The sequence below is a fragment of the Martes martes genome (assembly GCF_963455335.1).
Source record: "Martes martes genome assembly, chromosome: 3".
NCBI classification, from domain to species: domain Eukaryota; kingdom Metazoa; phylum Chordata; class Mammalia; order Carnivora; family Mustelidae; genus Martes; species Martes martes.
The window spans coordinates 179,832,735-179,858,455 of record NC_137890.1 but is presented as its reverse complement, the minus strand read 5'-3'; the positions used below and the strand labels follow the sequence as shown (position 1 = coordinate 179,858,455).

The 25,721-nt window shown below is 38.9% G+C and overlaps 1 protein-coding gene across 1 annotated transcript in view; it reads left to right on the top strand.

Moving 5' to 3' along the window:
- PARD3B (par-3 family cell polarity regulator beta) overlaps positions 1 to 25,721 on the top strand; it is a 1,039,321-nt gene that overhangs the window by 410,716 nt on the left and 602,884 nt on the right. Inside the window, exon 3 of the mRNA XM_080799276.1 lies at positions 7,666 to 7,837. Coding sequence (XP_080655402.1) covers positions 7,666 to 7,837 — 172 coding nt within the window. The remainder of the gene's footprint in view (positions 1 to 7,665; positions 7,838 to 25,721) is intronic.

Sequence of the window (25,721 nt, the reverse complement as noted above, 5' to 3'; positions counted from 1 at the left end):
TATATTAGGTGTCAGTTGTGAAGGTTGTTTCATAAATGCTGAGCTGTGACTACTAAGGAAAGTCAAGAATGCAACAAAAACAAACCCAGGATTCTCTTGAACTTCAGTCAGTCCCAGAGAAAATAGGATTGAGTATAATGTGTTTAATGCATACCTGGCTTCTTAGTGAGTTGCTGAGTAATTAAAGAAGGTAAATGTAGTTTTGGCCAAAGTATTGGGGGCTTTTTAATAGGCATATTTTGTTGTCATCGCAGGCGATGTAGGCAGCTGTCACTTTAAAAAGCAATGAGGATAAATATGTTTCTTAGTACAGTTGAATAAATTATGTTATTTTCTTTAGAATGAAGCTTAAAGCTGTAAAGTTTGTGAAGGTCCCTATTATGGATTTTCAGTTTGAAGAGGTGATGAAAATTGGTTTATCTCATTTACTGAATGTCGATTGAATTTTGTGAGAATCAGAGCTGTTACATACTTGCTCCGAGGATGCTAGATTTGATGCGCGAATCTGATGAAGATGCTAATGTGAGCATGCTAATTTTGAAAATCTGGATTAAATGCTTTTAGCTAGCTGTCAAAATCCCATGAAGGAAGATCACCTATTTTCAAACCTTTGTTTAAAGTGGCATAAAATTAACTCACATAGCCAGTTGTTATTTAGTTACAAGCAGATGCATACATTTAAATGAAATTCTGCAGTGTTTCACTCTCTTCCCAAAGGTGATAATGTGTTTTCCTCTACTTGTGAAATTGTTGTAATTTCACAGTCTTACTTAGATTTAATTGTGTTTATTAAGATTTGAGACAAATGATTCCAATTTTATTTTGTAGGATCCTCGTTTTTTTCCTTTGTCTTTTAATTTTGTTCGATAGTTGGTAATATGGAATATGGATGAAACAGTAAAAATAGCAATATGTTGTTAAATTCAACAGTTTAACCCAAAGAACTCAACATGGCAAATAAGCTTTTCTTAGTAGTACATTAGTTTACTTGACGTGTAATTAAAATAGAGCCACATATTTCTTACTGTAATTACTACTACAAAAAATATACTTTCATAAATTATATTCTGTGAGCATTGGGATCCTTCTTTTTTTATTCTCTATGTAGGCTAAAGATAATAGCATCAGATTATAAAAACTCAGGCTATAAAAGTGACAGAATGCTGTAGGTTGATAACAGAGCAAACCACATCATGAATATTGAAGGACTCTGCAATAAATGTACCTGGTGGCATTTATTATTAAAATATTTACTTGTCACTGTAGAAACTGAAGACGTTGGTATATTGCTTCCAGTTATGGTGGAAATAGACAGTACAGCTCATGTATTGCTAGCCGGGAGAACAGTACGCGTCTAAGGGTTGTGTGTTCTTCTGTGATGAAGAGCAAGGGAAAAAAAAAAAAAAAGAAAAGAAAAACAAAAATTACCTATTTGATGTGTTTGATCTTGGTGCTTTCTCTGTTCCTCTGTCAATCCTGTGATGAAGAGATTAAAGAGAAGCAACAAAGTAAAAGCAGAATATGGATAAACAAGTCAAGTGGGATTTAGTCTGGAAGCCAGAGAATGGTAGCTATGGTAGGAAAAGGAATTAACATTTAACCTTCCATTGTGTACCAGGCTCTGTGCTAAGTATTTAGGCATGTTAGGGATATTATCAAGGAAATTAACATTCCACCTCCACTCGACTCACCCCCCCAATACACAAACACACACATGTGCACACACATGCACGCGACTACCCCAACACACAAACACACGCTTGTGCACACACACACACATGCACGCGACTACCCCAACACACAAACACACGCACGTGCACATGCACACAAATGCATGCATGTACACACACCTTTACTAGTGACATTGATCATAATAGTCTCGCTGTTTGAGTCTAAAAACAGGTCTGAGTCCTCGAAGAGATATTGATGGTGTGAAATTGCAGAGAACACATGGCCCTTTTGATCAAGTCTATTATTCAGGTTTCATGGATGTTGTAAATTATCCAAAGTTCTTCTGTCTCCTTTCATCTTTGAGTTTTTTGTTGTTGACTTTTTCATTATTTTAACCTTTACAAGGTGAGTATGAGAAAAAGAGGGAAGTATTCTCTAACATGAGGTTTATGGGTGACATTTTTTCTAAGAGAATCCTAATTTCCAGTGTTCTTTCCATACACCTTCAGCGGTGGGCAGGGGACACTTGAAGTTACCAAAACCAGTGCCTCATCTTTGAATTGCGAACACTATCCACATGGACAACTGAGATCTAGCTAGTGAATATAATTTGGACCTGCTACATTAATGTGTTTCTACTTCGTGTTTTCCTAAGTCCTGTTTAGAGGATAGGTGTGTTCCTGAGAATTACACTCCACCTCGACCTCGCAGAGGTATGAAACACAGGGACAAACACTGTACCTCTTCTGGGTGCCTTAATTTTACTGGCAATTAAAGAGGAAAACTTTATTAAAGATTAATACAAATTAATCTATTAGTTAAGATTAAATCTATTTTTAATTAAGATTAATCTATTAATTAAGATTAAAATCTGTTTTGAAACAAGAACAGAAAGCTGGTGGAATACAAAAAGTAAGACATGAATTTTGAAATCTGAGCCCTTCGGCTGTCAGCTAGGCCCCCACTACCCTGGAGGTCTGTTTTTTGCATTTGTTCTCGAGCTGCGTTGGGGCACATATCTGGAAGCTTGACACCAGGTACATCCAAGTGGCATCTTGGAGGAAAGTGGGCAAGGGAGTGCCTGGTGCCAGGCTGCTAACCTTACCTTCCTCTCCATCTGCCACGCACCCCTAGCGCGACACTCCCGCTCCTGCCGACACCAAAGAAACAGATTCTCCCTTTCAAAATTGAGGCTGAAAAAGAAAAAAGAACACATAATCTCTATTTTTGGAGCTTGATGTGGCAGAAGCAATTTCTCCCAGTGTTGAATAGAAAAATGAGGAATTTCTCCCCCATAATAACAAAACCAAAACAACAGCCATAATGATAATGACACTCAAAGGATCTTATGGGAATGTATTCATTGTACATGTGTTCATTCATGTACTCATTCATTTCTAACAAAAAACAATAATTTGAATGTTGATTCTAAAAACACATGAAAAAATCCAGGTATCTTTTTTCCTATTGCTATCTTAGGGGTTACTATCTGTTCTGGCCTCGCTTTACTCATTTTATTCCAACAAATATATGTTCAGTGCCTGCTATGTATACTCACCATTCTCGGCGACAGGGATACAATAAAAAAGACAAAAATCGCTGTTTTCTTGGAGCTTATATTCTAGTACAGTGAGAAGCCAGGCAATAACTAAGACAAACAAGAAGAGATGAAACGTCGAGAGGGTGATAAACGCTACAAAGAAAAAGGAGGAGAAGACGGGAAGTGGTGGTGGAGTTGCAATGCACGTAGTGTGATGTTTGAGTAAGGATGGGAAGGGTAGAGAAGCAAGCCACGCAGGTGTCTGGGGGGAGACTGCTCCAGCAGAAGGGACAGCAAATGCAAAGACACTGAGTCAAGGGCCAAAAAGAAGAAGTCGTAGCTGACTAGGACCCCAAGAACAGGGCAGAAGGTACTCAGAACATGAGGTCAGAAATTTCACAGGGAGCCCACGGACCCAAGTCCATTGCAAGGGCTTGAGCTTCACTGTGCCATGAGAAAACAAATGACTAGAGGAGAGACATGACCTGCCTTGTGTTTTGGTTGGGTCCCTCTGGCTGCTGTGTTGAGAACGATTGAAAGGGAGCGTGGGTAGAAACAACGAGACCAGACAGGAAATTGTTGCCATAATCCATGGGAGAGACTGAAAGTGGGGTCCAAAGTGGTGAGCATGGAGGGGTGAGAAGCAGTTAAACTCTACTGTGTTTTGAGATTTGTTGACAAATTGGTGTGTGTGAGGTGCATGAGAGACAGGGAGGAAGGGAGGGGAAAAGGCAACAAGGATTAATAGGAGGTTTTTATCCTGAGCAGTTGGAAGAATGGAGTGCCATTAATTGGGATGTATAAAGATTATGGAAAGAGCTTTGGAAGGTCAGTTTTTCAGTTTTTCACATGTTATGTTAGACAGTGGACCTTATGATCCTGGAGTTCGAGAAGCAGCTCCGGGTTGAAGATTTAAGTTTGGAATTTATCAGCAGATACTTACATCTATGCCATGAGACAAACAAGGTGCCCCCCCCCCCCAATTTAGACATATTTCACATTTTTAGAGACAAGAAGGATAAGTAAAATGAAATTTAATGGAGGGCCTAGAGAGTTGAAGATGTCCGGGAAGGCAAGTGAAGAAAATAATTTAAGGAAGAAAGCAGTGATCGACTGTGCCCTAAAGTCAAAGCAGAAAAGTGGGGGATTTAGCTACCTAAAGATTGTTTTTGACCTTGATAAGAACAGTTTCTGTGGAGTAGAGGGGCGAGAGCCTGACCAGTGTGGTCTCAGCGAGGACTGGGAAGGAGGGAGGCTGGAAATTGCTCTGTGGACAGCTGTTTGAGATTTTGCTTTCAAGGAAAGTTGAGAAATGGGTATGGTACCTGTAGGGGTCCTGCGAAAGTTGTTAAAGCCTTTTTGTTGTTCATTTTTATTTTTGTTTTGAGTGGGAGAATGAATAGCATATTTGTGGACTCACCTTCCTGTGTCTCTCTGGGGATAAGATGCCGAAATACTGATGGACAGCTGTGCGGATGGGAGTTTTGATCAGGAATAATGGCTGTGCGAAAAGATCTCGGATTATGGGGTCTTTGGGAAATGTCGGTGTTGCGCTGGGTGACATGAAAATACCGACATTGCCGAAGGAGAACGGAAGGGTCGCCAGAAGAGGGATAAGGCAGCGGAAGAGGAAGGCGTCCAAGTGAAATATTGCCTGTTTGCATTTTGCATAGCGTTTAGGTTACTACAGCCCGTACGATGGCAGTGAAAAATCTTCCACATGCCTTAGAAGTTTAGTCTAGGTGAAACCTTAACAACAGGAAACTTTAAATAGAATTCCTTCTTTCACGTCCATCTCATCCGTATGGGAAAAGTAATTTGTAACGGGTTTAAGGTCAGGGAGGGGAGGCCGTTTTCCTGCAGCGGACACTTTGGAAATCACATGTCTTCTGTGGAGGGGCTAGAACAGTGGTTTAATGTTAATTAATGCATCTCTGTAACACCGTCTGCTAAGAACTCTCTTAGCCAGGAGGAGGGTAGATGTTCTGATGAGTCAAGTAATCTACGCCTGCAGTGTGTACAGTTTAAATCAATTGTCGATGTTGAAGCGAGCGTTCTAAGTTGTGGTGAGTTGTGGATGTCGAGGTGAAGAGGGCACGGAGAGTCACTCAGCAGCCAGCGCTGATGGAGCCAATGACTCCATGTGGGGACCACAGATTCAGGAACTGAACCTCTTCTTCCCAGGAGTAGAGACTCATTCAGTCATTCATCCTCACACCCGGAGTGACTCTGTCCAGATAATTCCTGTCCATCATGGGACTGGGAGACAGATTGTGAGACTCGGGGGTGCTCCAGTTCTTTTTATCATCATCTTTGGGAAGAATCATGTATTGCATTTTCTGTGTCTAGCATATTCTTTAGGACATAACCTCCTAATGGACAAACCACGTATATTTGACCACAGAGCCTCTCTTTGTACAAGTTTTCTTTTTGGAAATCAGTCACCCTGTGGTCTTGAAACCCTGGATGGGAAATTTAAAAAGACTAGATTCTTGTATCAATTACTTTTTAGTCTATCTTTTTGGAAAACAGAAGCTCTGAACTATAGTGTTCTCTCATTTGTTACATAGGTGTGCCATTGTTATATCATATGCTGTAAACTTGTTGGATATGCTGGTATGGAAAACAGTTAAGTATCTTGAGGAGGAAGGGTTATATAACAGCTGTAAGTAATGATTTATGAGTTTTCAGCTTTAAGATTCTGTATTATGCTTTAGATGCGATTCTATTTTTTATCTCTTTTCCCCAATATTTAAGGCACAGTGCATATAGTAGTAGTTAAGGATGGAGCAAGAGAAGAAGTAAGGTACTAGTCTTAACTTACACACAAGTGTTTATAGAACCAGTATAATAAGCCATTTTGCCTCGCCGATTGGCAATTAAAATAAATGTCACTCAGATGTGTTAGAATTCACCCATACGCAAAACTGAAATTATAATCATGTCACCAAAAAAGTGACGAAAATAACACTTCCAGCACATTTTAAAAATTGATTTTATTTTCCTTTACAAGATTGAAAGTGTTAAACTCTTCACTCTGACCAGATGATTAGAAAGATACAGATCTACTGATTATTTTTATACTAGAATAATCTTTCATTATTAATCTATTTAAGCCTTCTCTCAAATCAGTTCATCAGTGCTGCCAATTAAAAATAGAAAATGTATGTGCTCAATTTCAAGAATTAAAAATAATGCCTTGGGAGTAGCATTTCTTTCCTGTGGTAAGAGGATTGTTGGATTTTCCAATTAAAGAAGTCTCCATACTGGAAATGAGTAGTCAATTATGAAAATTATTTTTGAATAGTCAATTTGCATATCCCTAATTGTATTCATTTCTTTTGAAAGACTGAACTTGGAATTTATGATGTTTTGATTGATTACGCCTGCATTTGTGTTATTAATACTATTGCTAACAAGGTTCCCCTCTGAATGGGCCTTCGAGTGTCTTTTCTGAATAAATGTTTGAATCACAAGTAGGTTTGTTTTATTTAATGAATGAAAAATAGCTGAAGATTTACTAGCAGGTTTCAGATTTGCACACACTGTTCTTTGTCGGGTTGACAGTAGCGTCCCCTTGGTGCTTCCTACACGCACACTTGGACTTCTCCCCATCACCCGATGAGCAGCGAGGTCTCTCTATGGTGGTGCTGTCTGCCGGCCAAAAATACGGTTTCAGCAGGACTGTCCTCACTGTTCGTACAGCAGTGTTTGTGCAATGAATATTTTATGACATCTTGCCCTTTATGAAAAATGACTTGGAAGTGGACAATTAAATGTTTTTATATTAATGACAAGAAACAGTTCTCATATGAAACAACACTGAGATGAAGATGGAAATAATTTGGTTTAAAGTGCTGATATGTAGTCTCATTGGACTTGACATTCATTGGACTTAAACTAGTCAACATAGCGTCGTGAAGGAAGAGAACAAAATTAAAGGGATGTATCAAAAGGGGATATCTGTGTGCACAAAGTGAACACATTGTATGGAAATATGCACACTTATTTGTTGTGATTGTGTCTAAAAGGACAGCTTTAATTATGGATTTCATAATATCTGAGGTCTCTGAGATTGGAATGTCCTCTTTTACCTTGTAGATCTGTTGTTCAGCTTTTGCATATTCAACTTTTATTTCTGGAAACCCTCTTAAAAAAATACTGAAGTCCTTTTTGGCATATTGGAAAAGGTGGCGAGGGGAGGGGCAGCCTTTTCTTTCCCTTAAGAGAGTTAGCCAAAATAGGTTATTTCAAGAATAGACAAACCATTAGTGAAGTCCTGCCACGGTTCAGACGTAATATTGAATTGGGAGTTGTGGTACAGTAACATTCAAGTTACAAGTTTGCAGAGGCTGTTTTCCTTAAAATCCAAGAAGGATCACAATCAACTAGAAACAGTGTTGTGTGCTATGCATGCCATTCAAAGTAATTAGTGTGGTTGGATTTGTTTGTAGCTGATTGCTGTGTTTGATGAACAAGAACCACTCCAGAAGATTGAGAGCCCCAGCGGAAACCCTGCAGGCCGGCAGAGCCCAGATGCCTTTGAGACGGAAGTGGCTGCCCAGTTGGCTGCGTTTAAACCAATTGGTGGGGAAATTGAAGTGACCCCTTCTGCTCTGAAATTAGGTATGTGTATCTTCACTATTATGTTCTTCACTTGCTTGAAATACGTCATCTTGCTGATTATGAGTGGCTTCTACAAGATGACTTATCCTCTTAGTATCTTTTTTGAAAAATCTGGTCTGTCTTTTCTTTAAATTATTTTTACATAGCTCTTTGTAGCTGTGGACACTCAGACAAGAGGATGTGTTTGTTTTTTGTTTTTTTCTTCCTTGAATGACGGGTGGATCTGAATTGAGTGGTGGTCTTGAAGTATCCTACAGGACAGGCTGGTCTGTAAGTGACGGGGTTCATCTGTACCCTAGGGGGATCACTTAAAAAAAAAGCTCTCTGAAAAGTGTCATTTGGCAAAAGCTAACATTTATCAAGGAATTCAGACTAGGAATAAAGGTCACTTTCTGTTTCAGCCACCTTCTTTTTCTCCTCAGACTATGTGTCTCAGACTTCCGGGAAAACATTTTGAAGTTAGTCTCTTAATTCTAGCCTACTGATTTATTCAAACAAGAACAACCCACCCAATAATTTTGTTCAGAATTCCTCATTTTTGTTTTGAAGGCATTGGGAGAAAAATAAACATTCTTCTAAAGTTTCAGTGAATTTACACCTCCAAGAGCAGTGTCAGTTTTTGGTGATACCTCTCGGAGGTAAATGTAGGTCAGTTTCACAGCTTGGAGCTTTTGAAAATCCACTAACATTTTGGTACTTAGAACAAATTTTCATTCCTATTGAAGGTGTGCATATGTTTTGAGACTGCTCTGAGCACCTGTTAGATAGGTTAATTCTCCAGGTAGAAGAACAGAGGCTTTTACTACTGTGCGAGGGGAATCTTTCCCTTGCAAAGCAGAGTGTATGCTTAAAATCACAGAAGTCCTGCAGAGAGCCGGCTTTTTCCCATCTGAAGCAAAATGTTGACTGGAAAGTTTATTTTACATACCACAATCCTGAATATCCGTATTTGGTACTAATCTTCTGGAAAGCATCTGTGGTGCCGCTTTTATAATAAACCAAGTGGAAATTTATGACCTCTAATCTTCATGATGTTCCTCTATCCTTTGGAAACCCAGCTAGTGACGGGATGTTCTGGAATGCGCGCGGACAGCCCAGGGCTCCGTGGCAGCTTCCCCATCTACAGAGGAGGTCTGTGGCTGCAGCAACCTCACCGCCCTATCATTCATTTGCATAATGGATGCCTTTTTATCCATTATGCAAATGGTATGGGAGGGAAATTAGGCAATAAGGGAAGACGAAAGGAGAAAATTGCTCTCGCTTGTTTTAATATTCTATTTATAAGCAAGCACTGTGTGGTCTTCAAAAGGCTGAACCTTAGAGTAGCCTGTGCTGGGCAATTTGTTTCTGCCTTCCCTTAGGAGCTCTCTAGGTGGGGGTTGGGGGGTTGTTTTTCTTAAGCTTTCACAGCTTCTTTTGTTGAACTGTCTGAGCAACATAATGTTGAAATCAGGAAGAAAAGTAAGCTGAGGTTCTTTTTCTTTGAAAGTGAATTTCCTACTTCTTTAGTACTCATTTTTGGTGACCGAGAGAGAGAAAAATCTTTATTAGTGGAGACTACATGCCAGACCCTGAGCTCAAAGCAGGGCAGCGAGTGTTCTTAATCCTTTGCTCATGACAACTCATTTTTTTAGGGAATTTTTTAAAGATTTCATTTATTGCAGACACAGAGAGCGAGCGCACATGCTTACGTGAATGGGGGCAGGGGATGGAAGGGTAGAGAGGCAGAGGGAGAAGCAGGCTCCCCGCTGAGCAGGGAGCCCATGTGGGGCTGGTTCCCAAGACCCCAGAATCATTGATTCCAGACCCCGGGATCATGACCTGAGCCGAAGGCAGATGCTTAACTGACTGAGCCACCCAGGCACTCCATGACAGCTCATTTAAGCCTCAGGATACTTAGCTGGGTTCTGTTACTCCCCTCATTTAAGAGGTGAGGACACAGTCATGTAGTTCTAAAGTAATTTATCCAAAAATCATATAGTGATTACATGGCAAAGTCAGGATTTGAACCTTTCTGGCTCCAGTGTCAGGAACCATTTTTTTCTTTGCTGCCTCCAATCTGCTGGTAGTTAATGAATAAGTTGATAGACTTTTGGGGGGTGTACTCTGTGAATATGTATCCAAAGCCTGAAAGTGCTTGCTTCCTCGGCTTCAGATCCGTGTCTCCTAGTGCTGTGGATGAGGTGAGGAGATTAGCTAACTTTCCTCACCGGGTGGTCAGTGTTGCCTTCCAGCCATGGGGTCTGAAGCCCTGACATCACCTCCACGTCCTCCCTTTTCTGGCCGGCCAGCCTCACTTCCTTCTGCCTTCACGACCTTTGCAGCTGGACAGAGCTTGATCATCACTCAGACCATCGCGGAGGCCTCGAGCTGACCTCTCTCTTCACAGGGCCTGCTTTCTCCAGTCCCGGCTTCTGCCAGAGCTGCCTTGCTAAATCACAAATCTGATTATATAACTCCCTGCGTAACAACTTCCAGTGGCTTCCTAGTGTGCGGAGAGCCATGTCCAAACTCATTAGCAGACTGATGCAGATGGTTCCTTGGAATTAGCGGGAGGAATCTGGGCAGGGATGAACTCTGAAAAAAAAAAAAAAAAATCAACCCTTATCCCCCCCCCCCCCCCCCAGTGGGTCCAGCAGATTGAGTACTTTTCATTTCTGGAACTTTAAAAGCAAAGAAGAGAAAACATTTGTCAGGTTTCTCAGGGAAAGTAGAGGAAGCAACTTTGGTGTCTGCCTGTTCTGTGTATCTTTCCTTTTGTTGCCTTGGGGAAGGGTGTGGTCATAGCTGGGGCAGCTGTCCACCGCGGATGGAGGGATATGCCTGGCAGCAGAGGCAATGCTCCTCGCGGCTGAGGGGATGGGACCTGTCGTGCTCTCAGACCCTGTCTGAGATCCTGCTTAGGTGAAGGGGGCGGACGGCGTGGGGGGGGGGGTAGCATTTGTGTCCCGGTGGTTCATCATAACAGCCTGCGCATAAAATGCTAACCACCAGAGCCCCAGCTTTTCACCTCCGCTCCCTACTCCGCTCCCAAGGCCGTTGGAACCGGATCTAGTTCTGGGGCTCGTCTGCATAGGCTGGTAGAGCAGGCACAGGGATTGTCAAATTCTTGAGCCCCATTCAAGAAGATGAGGAATTTAATCATTATCAGCTTACATGTTTCTCTCTCTTATCAAGCTACCATTTAACAAATAGGAGGAATCAACACATTCTTAGGATTAGGTCATATTAACCACCAAAAATTCGTATTGTATTGGTATCTGAAATAAAAATATGCTTGATATCCAGTATAATTTTTCTATCATTGTCCAACACAAGATGATAATTAATAATATTCTGTTAAAAGCCAACAACATTCCCTATATGCATACAGACATTGGCCTCTCTTCTTTTTCTTCCAAGATGAAATACTTAAGTACAGAATATGCCAGAAGTTCTTATTTACAGGCTCTTCATGACCTACCTACTTCCTCGCTGCCCACCTTTATTACTGGCCACTCTTTCACAGTTACATTAACCTGCAGGCACCAAGAACCACTTGCCATTCCCCAGATTTGCTGTCTTTCAGGCCTCTGTGCTTGTAGAGGAACTATCTTCTTTACTTTGATCCTCCCTTTGCCTCTTTTCTACTTGGTGGAATTTGGATGCACCTTTTAAAGTCAAGCTCAAATACGATCATATTTGTAAAGCCTTGTGCACATCTTGAAGGTAGTATACTAGGTATACAATAAATTTATTTCCCAGTACTTCATTCAACAATAATGAGTTACAAAGATGAACTGAAGAAATCTTCTCCTGACCTAAAAGGGTTCAGTATATACCCTGTAAGCTAATGGGATATATATTTTTATTTATAGGAGGAATTTCAAATCAATTGGGCATCTACATAATTCCAACTTCATTCATCTAAATTATTTCTTACATTTATTTTCCCAATGGATTTTCTTTTTCTTTTTTTTTTCTTTTTTTAAGTATTCTACTTATTTATTTGAGAGAAGGAGAGTGAGAGAGCGTGAGTTGGGGGAGGGCAGAAGGAGAGGGAGAAGCAGTCTCCCCTCTCAGCAGGGAGCCCGACAAGGGGCTGGACCCCAGGACCCCGAAAACATGACCTGAGCCAAAGTCAGATGCTTAACCAACTGAGCCACCCAGGTGCCCCCACCACAGTGGATTTTCTAATGTAATGCTAAATGACTAAGTCCTGATGCAGAATGATTTGCTAGTTTGGGCTAACACTTTAAGAGTGTTTCTGAAATTGTCCAGTGCTTCCTGCAGTATAACCTAGAGGTTGCTACCCTAAAAATATATTTAAAAGAAGATACATGGTAGAACAAACACTAGGTAGAACAGCACAAAATGATATCCACAGAGTCTACTTGGACTTTAAAGTCACCCAGTTCAGGAATTTTCCAAGTCTTCTTTGGAGCCCTATGGTACTTCGGAACATGTTTTGGGATTTCAGCAACTATGTGATTGTAGTTAATTAGCAAACGACATGCACTGAGCATTTAAGTTTTAGATGCTCTTCTAATTTATTCAAATTCACTCTTTGTACAGATAGGATTGGTTATGCTTTCAGGGTGATAGGGAAAAACTGTACCCTAAGATGGCTGACCAAACCAGCAAGGGAATTCCGGTCCCTGTCTCAAAGCCCTCCCGGGTTCTTCTTTCCTACCCTGTTTCCCACGCGTGCCAAAAGTACTAAGTATGCGGAAGTAGAAGGGTGTAAATTCCCCTCCCTGCTTGTGCTTGGGGCTCAGACCTTTGGAGAACAACCTCCTCTGAGCCCGCCGGTGTTACATAAACCTCCAATCCTCCAAAGTCTCTGAGTGGCACTTGGTTCTTCTGCCAACAGAGAATCCTAATGCCCTTTAGAAGTCCTACTGTAAAGAAACCCACTCCCACTCAAGAATTCTTAGTACCCCTGACGACAGCTTTTGTAAAATTCTGGTTCTGGAAATAGGCATTTCCTTAAAATTTCATAATTAGCAGTTCTCTAGACAATTGACATCATTTTACAAATAAGCAGATGTGTGCTCTGATGTCAAATAACTGGTTGGATAAAGAACAAGAGTTGGACCCTGTGTCTGTTGGCCTCTAGTACAGCGCTCTTTCAACTTCATGACATTTTTGGGATTAATTGAAGATTTCAATTACCATGTCTTTTAATACTGTATGTGATAAAATACCACCTCATATCCTTTTAGAATTGAGATAGAGTGTAAATTAATAAATAGATACTATGAATAGCTATAAGTCAAAAGGTAATAAGGGAATAAAGACCAGAAAATTAGATGGAGAAAATTTCCTTCAAATCCTTCTCTAAGTTAAAAAAAAAAAAAAAGAATTTACTTCCGTCCCCTCAACCCTTGTAGGTTTGCACACACCTGCACGCATTCAAGTGTGTGTGTTGAGGGGTTAAGTGCACCAAAACCAATATGCTAATGGGATATGGAGGTGATTTTTTTTTTCCGTGTTGCGGATACTGTTGTACTCTTTTTGACATTTCAAGTATCTGTACATAGGGCCTTCTGTACATCAGACAAATTAGGACAATAAGTTTGAAATTTGGAAGAGTAAGGGTCTTTTAGCCTTCCGGTCGGTAGTTCCTGTGCTGCCTTTAGATCTGTGGTACCTGACCCTCTACTGTTGCGCAGAGGACGTCACGAGATCATGGCCCCAGGCCTGGCCCATCCTTGTCCCTTGAGAACCAGTAGTGTGGAGCTGGTCCCAGACCCTACAGTATTTGATCTAGCTGTGTGCCTGGGTAAATCATTTAATCTATATCAGGACCACATCTTTCCAAACATAAATCAATCAATCAATCAATCAGGACACATTTGTCATTTCCATAGAAATGGGTATTTGAGTTGGGACCATCTGAATCACTTCATGATGTGTCATTACCACGTTTCCTTGCCCCACAGTTTTCTTGTCTATAAGATACGCCTTGCTTGCCCTAATGGGCTATGACTGATTTAAGAGAATTTCATTCATACCACGCTGAATCTGAATCTGACTCCGTGTGCCTGCCAATTTCTGCCCCATGGCCCTAGTCAATTAGTACTTGTATTTTGGATCCTTTGATAATTTTTTTCAGTACTTCCTGACAGAAACTTGCTATTTTGGGTTCAAGCTTACGTGAGAAAATATTTTCTTTAGTTATAATTATTTTAGCAATGTAATTTGAACAGTGTGTCAGGATAAAACGTATTTGGGACTTGGTTGTTGCCAGTCTTGTGATCTATATTACCCAGATATAAAGCAATCTGATTAAAGTTTGGAGTTGAAATAGGTTAGCTTTATTCTCCTCTTGTATGTTAAACTTTGAAGATGAACTTACTTTCTATTTGAAAGTGATTCTTACTTCTGAGACTTGAAAGCTGAAAGGTGCCTCAGACGCTTTATTGTTTCCATGTGTGTTTGTGCTTCAAAACTGAAATGGAAATTATGATTGTGTGTTTGTTATAATGTAATTATTTTCAAAACACTGAGTTCCCTTGTCTTTATTTTCAGTAGTTCTCAGAAAAAAAAAATTATATAGCCATAGATTAGTGTTGGAAATTGTGACCGTTTTCTATCTGATTTTGACTCATTTACTTCATAAGGGAAACATATGGGAACGTTTGTCTGAATTTTCAAGGAAACCAAATCCCTTTATGGCACTGATCTTCAGGAAAAAATAAAGAAGGGGGAAGTTTATTCCTTTAATTAGGCTGCAGTGTGTAAGTAGCTGCTGTGCCCATAATGTGAGTTTAAGTATTGGCATCTGACCCTAGACAAACACAGTCACACCACACACATAGCAGAACTAAAGCTCAGGGCTGGGCCGGGCTTCTGCCGGAGCCTTTGAATTTGGACTACAAAGCACACAAGCATGTGCCGGTTCCTCGTTGCTGGAAGCTCTCCGCTGTGGGCTGTGAAACCAGAGTGGAAATCACCAGGCAACTGAGGTCATTTGCTTGGATGAAACCATAAGTCATAATTTGGTCATTGGGTTTCATCTTATTTGTTTCCTGTTGGGGCTGATTATTCAAAAGTTAACAGCTACAGAATAGCTTTTCTTTCTTAAACTTTTTTTCTTCCTGCGAGCCCGGTATTTTCTTCCCATGCAGGCTTAGATGAATGATGTTGTAATTAGCTATGGTAACCTTGCCAGGTCATCATCAATCAGTCACAGCCATAGAGTCAACAAAGTGTGTGCATGCTTTCTGGTGCGACAGTGACTGAATCGGGATGAAGGAGGTCATGGAATTTCTAACCCGTTTCTGGCATCATTCTTCTTTTCCCGATGTTTTGGTTTTTATTTGAGTTTGTTTGCACAGTAGGTGAAAGTTGCCGGGAGTGGTGGGAGTCAGATTATATATTGAATATTTAAAAGTGTTTTAATACTCCAGAAAGGGCCCGAGGTACTTGGTTGAATGAAAAAATAAAATCAATACCTAAAGACAAGCAACTCCTGAACAAATGCTAAAAGGTAATTACCACACAGGAGTCATTTTTGTTTCTGTTAGTGAAGTACAGATGTGAGTAATAGTTCCGGTAAGAATTTTCCAACATACTTGGCATTACCTTTTCTAAGTAATTGCAGATGAATGGTCCATACAGGCACACTTCTTAGACAGGCAATCAGTGTATAACATTTTATAAAAATAACAGTGAGATTTGCTTGAAAATATTCTGTATTCTTATAAATGTCTTTTAAGTGAGATATTATTTATTGTTATAGAATATTAAACAAGAAAGAAACATTACCATCATCCTAACAGAACTGCTATTTTCATTTTTCTATCAAGTTTTGCTTTTTATTTTGTCTTAATTTTCTTTTCTTTCTTTTTTTTTTTTTTACTACGTGCTTCCGTTTTCCTTTGCGTGCTATATCCAATGGCTAAATTTAGTACTTAAATTGGTACTAAGGTGGTTGTACTCTATAGAAAAAAATATTAAAGGGGATTTGCATTTAGCCACTCACCCAGAAATGTCAGATAGCATATAAAAAACAAGCTTTTACTCTTGTTCTTTTCCAGCATAAGTTTCTAAGTTAATTATATGTCCTCAAAAAAGCAAAAAACAAAAAAATCTGCCGAGTTCACCATCTCCCCTTTGGCCTCTTGCCCATGCTGGACCCACACTGAGACAGAGTCTGCGGATCCTCTCATAAACAAACGGAATGAAAGGTCACCTTCCTACCGCTCACTTGATATTAGACCCCTGGGTTTTCAGGCCTCTCTTGCACACTGCTTTTAATAGTAAACCCAGTGAGGCCATATTTGCAAAGGCCTACTCCCTGTGTGGTGAAAATATTTTCAGTCATACTGTCATATTCAACTTTTCATAGTTCCTTGGGCCACTGATAAAATCATTTGCTGTTTGTTCTTTTAATAAAAGAAGGGGAAGATTACTCCCCAGCCCCCCAACACACACACATCCATGCACACACACGTACCCATGGTCTCTTCTTACTCTCTTCCCAGCCGCCATCACAACTCCCACCTTCCTTTCTTCTAACCCTTCCTTTCTGGGACAGCCAGACAGCACCAGACAGAACAGTCCTCCATTCTCTGGATAGAGGTTCTGCTTTTCAGAGCCTTCTAAGGTTCCATACACCTTTTTCAAAATGCTTTCAAATTACTTACCTGTATTAAACATTCCTAACAATAGGATTCAGATTTTTAAATATATAATTCTTTGTGAATGAAGCTTACATTTCTCATAAATTTCTAATCACACCTAACCAAATTATTTATGATAATCATGCTGATTTTCTTTTGCAGTGTGAAATTCAGGAATCTTGCTACAATTCAGAATATGGTAAAGCCTCATTTATACTAACAAGTTAAGTGTAAGGGTTTAGCCTTTAAGGGGTGTGTGTGTGTGTGTGTGTGTGTGTGTGTGTGTTCTCATGCCCACACACTTCCCTCCCCCCTTTTCTACCCATCTGGGGGACTAATTTAATTATTTACACAAGATCCATCTTAAGGACAAGTCACTCAGAGTTGGACACGCTTTTATGACTGGCTCAGGATTTTCTCATTTGCTTTATCTGATAAAGCCGTATGATAAATTATGCCCCAATATACACATATTTGCTTAGTTCCTTGTGCCGTACCTACTTGGAAATTTTGCTATGATCTTGATTTGGCTAAATGAAAGTAAAAGTACTGAAACAGCTTGATCTCTTCATTTTCACATCTGGAGGTGATAAGAAAAGGTGACAGCCTTTGCTTAGCAATTGCCATAAGAAAGCTATCTCTCTTGTGTTTACCCTTTTCAAAATGTTTACCAGATAAAAGAAGACAGCTTCCCAGATACGACCACCACAGTCTGTCAATTTATCATTGAAACAATGAATCTATCATATGGTACACACAAAATGGTGCCCATTCTGTTTACTCATGGACCTGATGGGAAAATCTTAATAACTATGGGAAAATACAGGTAACCCTCTAAAAATATCAGAAAAATCTTGACTACTGTTCTATATAAATATGAGACTCCACATTTGGGACTTTTTTTTTTCCCTGTGTGTAAAATTAAAGGAAATTATGTGATACTTCTTGCTTATTTTCTTTTTATTTATTTGGAAGGCTTGGCTAGGATTACTTAATGCATGTGTGTGGAAAATGGCACGATCAAGGAAAATAAGTTAGAAGACTTCCTGCCTAACCACAAACTATTTAAAAATCATAGCTCTTGTAGTTGGTGTTTTAAGATGATATTAGTTAAAAGAAGCCATTGCCTCAATGTCCATTGAAACTGTAGATAAGAATGGCATTTCCATACCTTTTTGCACTATTTGTTCTGAAAAATGACATGGATGGCAGCAAGCTGAATGGCTTTGTGTCATCTGGTTCTGCAGAATTGTGATGATCAATTAAGCTCTCCTTCTGTTTTTAAAACAAATAGACTTTCTGCCCCAGAGACCTGAAAGCATGAGGCAAACTTTGTATTTTAGTCACAGTTCAGGAATAATGTCCTTTGACCTCACGACTTGAGTTGGGTGTTACAGTTAACTGCCCTCATGGCCGAGAACTCAGCCTTTGCACACTAACATCTGCTCTTTTCTGATGATTGGGCTTAAGAATGTAGTTATGGAAATCAGTCTATCTGATGTCATTGCTACAGAAGATGGTGGTGTGCCTGTCACTGACTTCAGGTAATCAATAATTATTTATTGCTGGCTCAATAGAGGAGAAGTATTACGCTAGGCTACCAGAGGAATATAAAATAGCACGAGCCATGAACTCATTCCCAAGCAGCTTTCTCATTCCCTAGCAATCTAGTTGACTTAAAATAAATTACTGGGTGAATCTCTTAACTTGGTTAGGTTTCCATTTTAGTAATTTACAACTCTGGTTATAATATCACAGAGCATACAATTACACAACCTTATATAGTTGGAAAAGGCCTTACCTGATACATAGATTTAGATGTGCACAAAGAGCTTTGCTGTGTGCCATTAGTCATGCGTGATGTCTCCCCAAACCTTGGTTAATTGCTTTTTATTTGGGTCTTTGTTGGACAGAGAGGTTTTGGAAATAATAAAACTTCAAGTTTGTGGTCTATATGTGATTCTGCAATTTTTGCTTACTATTTTGGGATAAAACTGTTAGTTTTATCTCCTATTAGGTGATCAGAAATAACTAGGATGCTAGATCTTTCCATTACCACTAACAGTGTCCTGTGCTTCCCAAGGAAGTTCTTCAAGGACCTAATGGGTTGATGGATGAATATTTATCCATCCACCCATCTATCTAACCTTCTTCCCAATGACACCCCAGTCAAATGTATTCTTTTAATTTTAGATGGTGAAGTTAGAGATCAGACTTCTACTCTGGTGATTTTCAGTAAATGCACTGTTCAGAAGAATTAACTGTACCCTAGACAGGAGGTAGATGTCAGTGACCCACTCCTTGCTGCTTTTTTCACTGAGTGCCGTATAAATTACTGACTGGACTCCTAAGAGTGATCATTTCTTCTCCAAATCTATAAGCTATATCTCAGCCTGATTTATTTATGTGATGCAGGAAGTTAAATCTCTCTTTTCAGTCTCTCTATTCTTACTCAAAACACCATTCTCCACTTGAGTGTCCAAACTATCTAAATATGATTGTCTTATATGGAAATTCATCTACCAATGTAGACGGTATTGAGAAGGAGCATCTTGACCATCTTGGAAGATTTCCTTAGAGAAGTTGAGAGAACAAATTTTGTGTGTTTTCTCCTTTTCAGACCAATTATCACCTTCTTCAAAAACTTACTCAAGAATTAATTTTCTTTAAAAGAACTTCCTTGACTCACTTATTGCCCTATTTTTAAAAATAATGTTTAACATTTGTTTGGTAGTTGTCATAAGTGTGATATGATAATGTTCTGTCTTTACAAGGTGAAAAGTTATGTGAGGTTAGGCAAAATTCTTGTCTATGATTCATGTCTTCTTATAGATTGGTTCTCTTCTTAGTATGCAAAATGCAACCTGAATATATTTGACTTTGTTTTTTCTCTAGTATCTTAATGAACAATAATTCCAAAAGGTATAAAGAAGGATATAGATGAAACATTATGTAAATATATTTACCAAAGTATAGTCTAGAAATTAAGAACACAAGCATAGGTCAAATATGACTCTCCCCTTTACAACTAGGTGATCTTTGGCAAATTATTTAACCTCAGTATGTCTCAGTTTCTTGTGTAAAAAAACCTCTTTCTCTCTCTTCCCCTCTGTGTGTGTGTGTATTCCATTATATATACATATATACACATATATACATATATAAATGTTTATGTTGCATGTGTGTCTATATATAGATCATAGGTAATATCAGTAATGACTGAATAGAATTGTTGGTGAGCATCAAAAGCATTCATATATCTACATATATAAAACACATAGACTAGTGCCTGCCTTGGGGCACTTGGGTGGCTCAGTGGGCTAAACCTCTGCCTTCGGCTCAGGTCATGATCTCAGGGTCCGGATCAAGCCCCGCATTGTGCTCTTTGCTTGGTGGGGAGCCTCCTTCCCCCTCTCTCTCTGCCTGCCTCTCTGCCTACTTGTGATCTCTCTCTCTCTGTCAAATAAATAAACAAAATCTTAAAAAAAACCAAAAAAATAGTGCCTGCCATGTAATAAGTGGTAAGTCACTGTTATTTTTATCACTAACTTTATTATTGATCATTTGGCAGAAAATTATAAAATCTCCTTGTGTTTATCTAAATAATGTTTTGGTCTGGTTTTTTGTTTTCTCTTTTCCCCACTTTTAACCCTTGACTCTGTGTTCTCTCTTTCTCATAAATGTAGACTCTGGTCATCTTATACCTTCTCCTAAGCCATAAAATTAAATTTGTTTTTCCTCTCTTCAGTCTTAAAAGATAAATAGTAAAATGATTTATTGAAGTTAAAATAATACTCAGGGCCATTAATCAAAACAGTATAATTGCTCCAGAGTTTTCATATAATACCTTGGTGCTTGTTTTCAGAGATTTGTAGAAGGGTAATTGCTTTGATTCTTTTTATCTTAATGCAAGTGTTTACTTTCATGTCCTCACCCTGATTCAGCATGTTGTTCATGAGAATTTTCTTTTACAGTTGGTAAGTACATGCTGTTTATGTTTGACAGTAGCTTTACACAAGGGAAGAAGAATTTATTTGTAATGTTGTTTCACTCATCCAACTGACCTAGAACACTGCATCAGTCAGGGTGCCAATAAGTAACAGATGGCATCTCAAAGGTGCATTTGAAGACAGTTTAATAATGGGATCATTTATGAAAGTAAGGCACTCAAGTCCTGAAAAGATTGGGAGAACCCTTATCAGCCCACACCCAGAAGTGGCAAGGGGAGTAAATTCTTAGTCTGGTGAGAGCTATAGATGTGGAAGAGAGGTCCTTAGGGATCAGAACCTGTGATCTAAAGTTGCCCAGTGCTGCCACTTTCAAAAAGATGGGGGGAACACAGTGGGGGATAAACATCCTAATACCCCTTTGTTCCTATCCTCTCATCTCCAGATGGTCCTTCCTAATGGCCAAACCCAATAGGCAGCAAGAGGGAAACTGGCCAGTGTGATGGACTGAGTTACCGAATGGAAGTCAGCCTCTTGGCAGCCAAAACAGGGCTTAGAAGTGGCCTGGATAGCAACATGGAGATCAAGCAGCACAAATATCTAGTCCGTGGGTCTCTTAGGTGACTTTTTTTTTTTTTTTAAATAAGGTGCTGGTATAGATAAAAAAAATGCTTTAAAGTTAACAGGTGATTATATGATTTCAATAGAACTTACCTATTGAAATATAGAAATCAAATAGAAATTAAAATATACTTTTTTTCTCTCAAGGTGTTCACAATTCAGTACAACATTTCTCATTCTTTTTTATTTTTTTTAATTGAGACATAGCATGGGTGATATTTATATATACCATACACTGAAATCTAAGACCCACCTTTATGTAATATACCTGTCTTGCTGACTATAATTCCACCACCTTTATAAGTAAAGCAGTAAAGCACATCAGCTTTCAGCTCCCAAAAAGTAGATTAAATATATTTCTTTTATGTCTCCTCCATCCCAAACTTTCATACAAATGAAAGTTAAAAATAAAGGGAGGGGATAGATTAATAAAACCACTGAAAATGGGAAGAAGGGGGAATGGAAAGTAAATAGAATCAGATTAATAGATGACTTAGATTTCAGGCTGCCCAAGAGTCAAGTCTTTTCTTTTGGCATTGAGACATGGGCTGGGTGCAGGTGCACAGCCTGACTGCCTGCCTTCCTGTTCATGCCTGTTAAAGTGAGACCTGTCAGTGAACGTGCTTTAAGAAAACCGAAGCTCCTTGTTATTCTTAAGTAACAGAGTACTTCATACAGAGATACAAGTGGGCAACTACTGCTCACCAGACAGTTAAGGAACAACAAGGTAAAAAACGATGCTAGAGTAGAATTGACAAGACAGCCTTAGAGAAGAACAAAAACCTTGGAGGAAGCCACCTTACCAGACAGCAAGATTTATAAAGTTATAGTAATTGATTCAGTGTGGTTTTGGCACAAAGAGAGATGAATGGCATAGAACAAAAATTTCTAGCAATAGACCCTCACAAATAGCCATTTATTTTATGTCAGATTTGACGTTACTGTGCACTGGGGAAGGTATGATGCTGAACCAATTCAATATTTATTTAGAAAAAGTAATAATCTTAACCCCTACCTCACACCTTACACAAAAATCAGTGCAAGACAGATTGTTTTTGCCATTCCTTTATATTTAGATCTACTAACAAACTGTGAAGACAACATGGGGATATGTGCATTACTTTAGAGTTAGGCTTATTTGTAATACAAGATGTAAAGAGCTAAGCATAGAGAAATTTAGATAAATTGGATCATGTTAAAGAATTCTGTCTGCTAAATGATGCCATTAAAATAGTGACAATTGTAGACTCTGAGAAATATTTATAATACATATATGTGACAAAAGTCCATGCCCAAAGTATATGAAGAACTCACAGAAATAAGAGAAAAGCTGATAATTTAAGAAAAAAATAGAATACTAACAAGGCATTTCATATAAAATAGATGCTTGCATGACCAATAAATATATAAAAAAGGGTTCAATTTCATTAATCTTCATGGAAGACACATTAAAACCACGTTGCAAAATTGACAACAAAATAATGTAGTATTGGTTTATAACCCAAGATATAAAGTAAATATACATGTGTTCATACTGATACCAATAAATAGCTGATTGAATAAATAAAGGTGGTAACGGTGGTGGTGAAGAACAAATCTTCCTTACAGAAGAGTTCAAATAATATATACATATTCCTTCCCCCTTGAGTGTAAACTGAGGTTAGTGACTCACTTCCAAGTATAGGCTATGGGGGAAAAAAAAAAGTAATGTGTACAGTGGCGAAATCTGACCAGTGCTATCTGATCAAGATTACCATCACCAGGGATAAGTCAGCTGATACATTCCCTATGATGTGATGAGCAGAGCGTTTCACCTCAGTAATGTTCTTCCCCCAGGCCCATCTTGAGAAAAGCATTAGACAAACTCAAACTGATGGCACTCTACAAAATGTCTGACCAACCCTCTTCATAATTGCCAAGGTCATGAGCAGTAAGAAAAGACTTAAGTAACTGTCCTAGACCAGAAAAGACTTGATGAGTTAATACAACATGGTATTCTGGATTGACTCTCAAACAGAAAAGGACCTTAGTGAGAAAACAAAGGAAACCTGAAGGAAGCCTATAACTTAGTTAATAATCCTGTGTGAATAACTAATTTGTTTTGACATATGCACCATAATTAGGTAAGATGTTAACATGGGAAATATTGGACACTCTACTATCTTTGCAACTTTTTATAAATTTAGAGTCCAAAATAAAAAGTCGGTTTAAATTTATTTTTTCAATAGAAGATTACTACTAATCCATGAATTACTAAAATGAAAAAGACAACACCAGGTGTTGGTGAGCCTGTGGAGTAACTAGAGCCCTCATCACTAGTAACCGGAGGTTCAATTAATTCCACATTTGGGGGGAAAATGTGCAGCAGTATCTCCTAGAGGTGAACCTCCATATCCTCTATCGCTCTGCCATTTCAGTCTTAAAGTAGGTAATACTCAGCAGCAAAGAATATAGATGTTTGCCAAAATATACTGCACAGTATCCCTGTTCTTCCTAGTCCCTAACTGAAAACAACTCAAATGTCCATTAATGAGAAAATGGTAAAGAAGTTGTGGTGTAGGCATATAATGGAATACAACACTGAAAATGAACTATTGAAAACAAACAAACAAAAAAAACCACCTTGAAAGATGCAAAAAATAGAATGTGTATTCATGTTAATATCCTTGTCTTCCACGGTGGGGTGGTGAGAGGTACAGGCTGGACCATCTGGGCCAAGCAAGTGTAGGTATTTAAAATATAAAATGGTAATCAATCTAATCATCCATTTACCGAATACTTATTGAATACCCATCTGTCTGCCAGGCAGCTTTGAAGCTGTGGGGACTATAACAGTGAACAACAAAAAAACTTCGTGCTCTCCTCTAGTTTATCTGCTCCTGGAAGGAGACAAGCAATAAACATAATAAATGAGTTATTTCTGTGGTGTGCTAGGAAGTGATAGTTCTGGAGAATGGGAGTATCTGCAGGTGAGAATGGGAGTCCAGTGTTAAACAGAGTAGCATTTAAGCAAAAATTGGAGAGCAGTGGGAGAGGAAGAGTAGTGGCTAGAGGAGAAGGGAAGGGAGTTGCAAATGAGGAAAATGCCTCATACTTCAGAACAAGGAGTCAAATGATGCTACATCTGAACACACAGAGAGATTCCTGTTCACCACCAAAAGAGCCAAGAGTAGAAATGTCATGAAAGAGTGACTTCTGGGAAGTTGAGCCTAATAGTGCAAAGTAGAAAGGATCATTTTATTTTTTATTTCTTTCTGCTTGGTTTGAATTATTGTGACAGTATGAATTGTTTTTCAAATAAGATTTTAATTGAGAGACACATTAGGACACTAGGAGTAGGCAAGGAAGGTGAGAGATGTTATTAGAGAATCTTGAAGCCACTCTAAGGTGTAGAAGATAAATCATTTGCAAAATTAAGTACTTGTTACTGATAAGGGATGGTTTATGTCATCCCTGTCAGCTGCTTGGAGGAACTGCTCGGTCACTTTTCTCCAACTCACAGACCGAGCTGGGAGGCTCAGGAATGGATGTCCCCATGGCCAGCTCTGAACACAACTGCAAAGTATCCCCCAATCCATCCCATGTTAAGCACATCAGTTCAGGGATGTGGCGCCATGTTGGGAGGTGCCATGTTGGGAGTTGCCATGAAGTGTGCTGGCTCTTATTTCCCACCAGTACAAATTCACTTCATCACTCACAGTCTTTCAGGTCAAACTCAAAGATTTTAATTAGATGTATGGTGAAACAAACAAAAAGTTCTCTAATTAAACCTTTTGAGATGGGTATAGAAGTGCATCATTGTGTGTAGATGATGTATAACAATTCAGTTTTAAAAGACTGTGTTTACTCAGGGTTTAAATCAGTACAGACCTCAAAAGGAATTAGTCATTGTGTCTAATGAAAATTAATCAGTTTTATAAATCATAATATACCCCATAGGGATTATCTTTTTGTTTGTTTGTTTGAACTTGAGAGAATTTCAAATTGTTTATGTCTAAAAGCGTAAGGGGTGTAATTATCTGAATCTAGAACAACTAAAAATATTGCACCTAAGGTACACACATAATTGGGGAGATTTTTGTCTTTTTTTGCTCGGATTATCTGGATAATTGCCTCTATTTTCCACCTGATTGGGTGTAAGCAGACAACAGCTTGAGTGTTTTCAGGAGATTCTACTCGAGTTTTCATAGCACAGTAACTTGAAGCCAAAAGTGTTGATACTGAGAAATGTTTCTGGAACGGTGTTGTTTTGGTCATCCCAACTGGTGGTTGGGTTGATGATTTTTAGATGTTAAATAAAATATAGATTTCCCTATTCGGTAGTTATAATCTAAAACAACATGGCTATTCTTAAGTCTTTTTTTTCTTTCTAATTTCTTGTTTCTATTCTTAAATCTTGAGCAAATATATTTGCTAATTGCACTGTCATCCTGACCAATAGAATATGTATTGTGGACTGAAACTCATGAAGTTTCAGGCAGAGGTTTTGGTAAAGAATACATACAAAATATGTGTCAGTGTGTGTGTGTGTGTGGTGTGGATAGAGGGGGAAATTAAATATGGGGAGGAGAAACTTCTTTTTAAAGAAAGTAAAAATTAAAGACTCTGATATGAATTTCAACTAATAAATATAGTTGATAAGTTAGTGGAGCTAATTCAGCATGCATGGAGAAAATATTCAGGTATTTTTATTATTCATAAAGCATC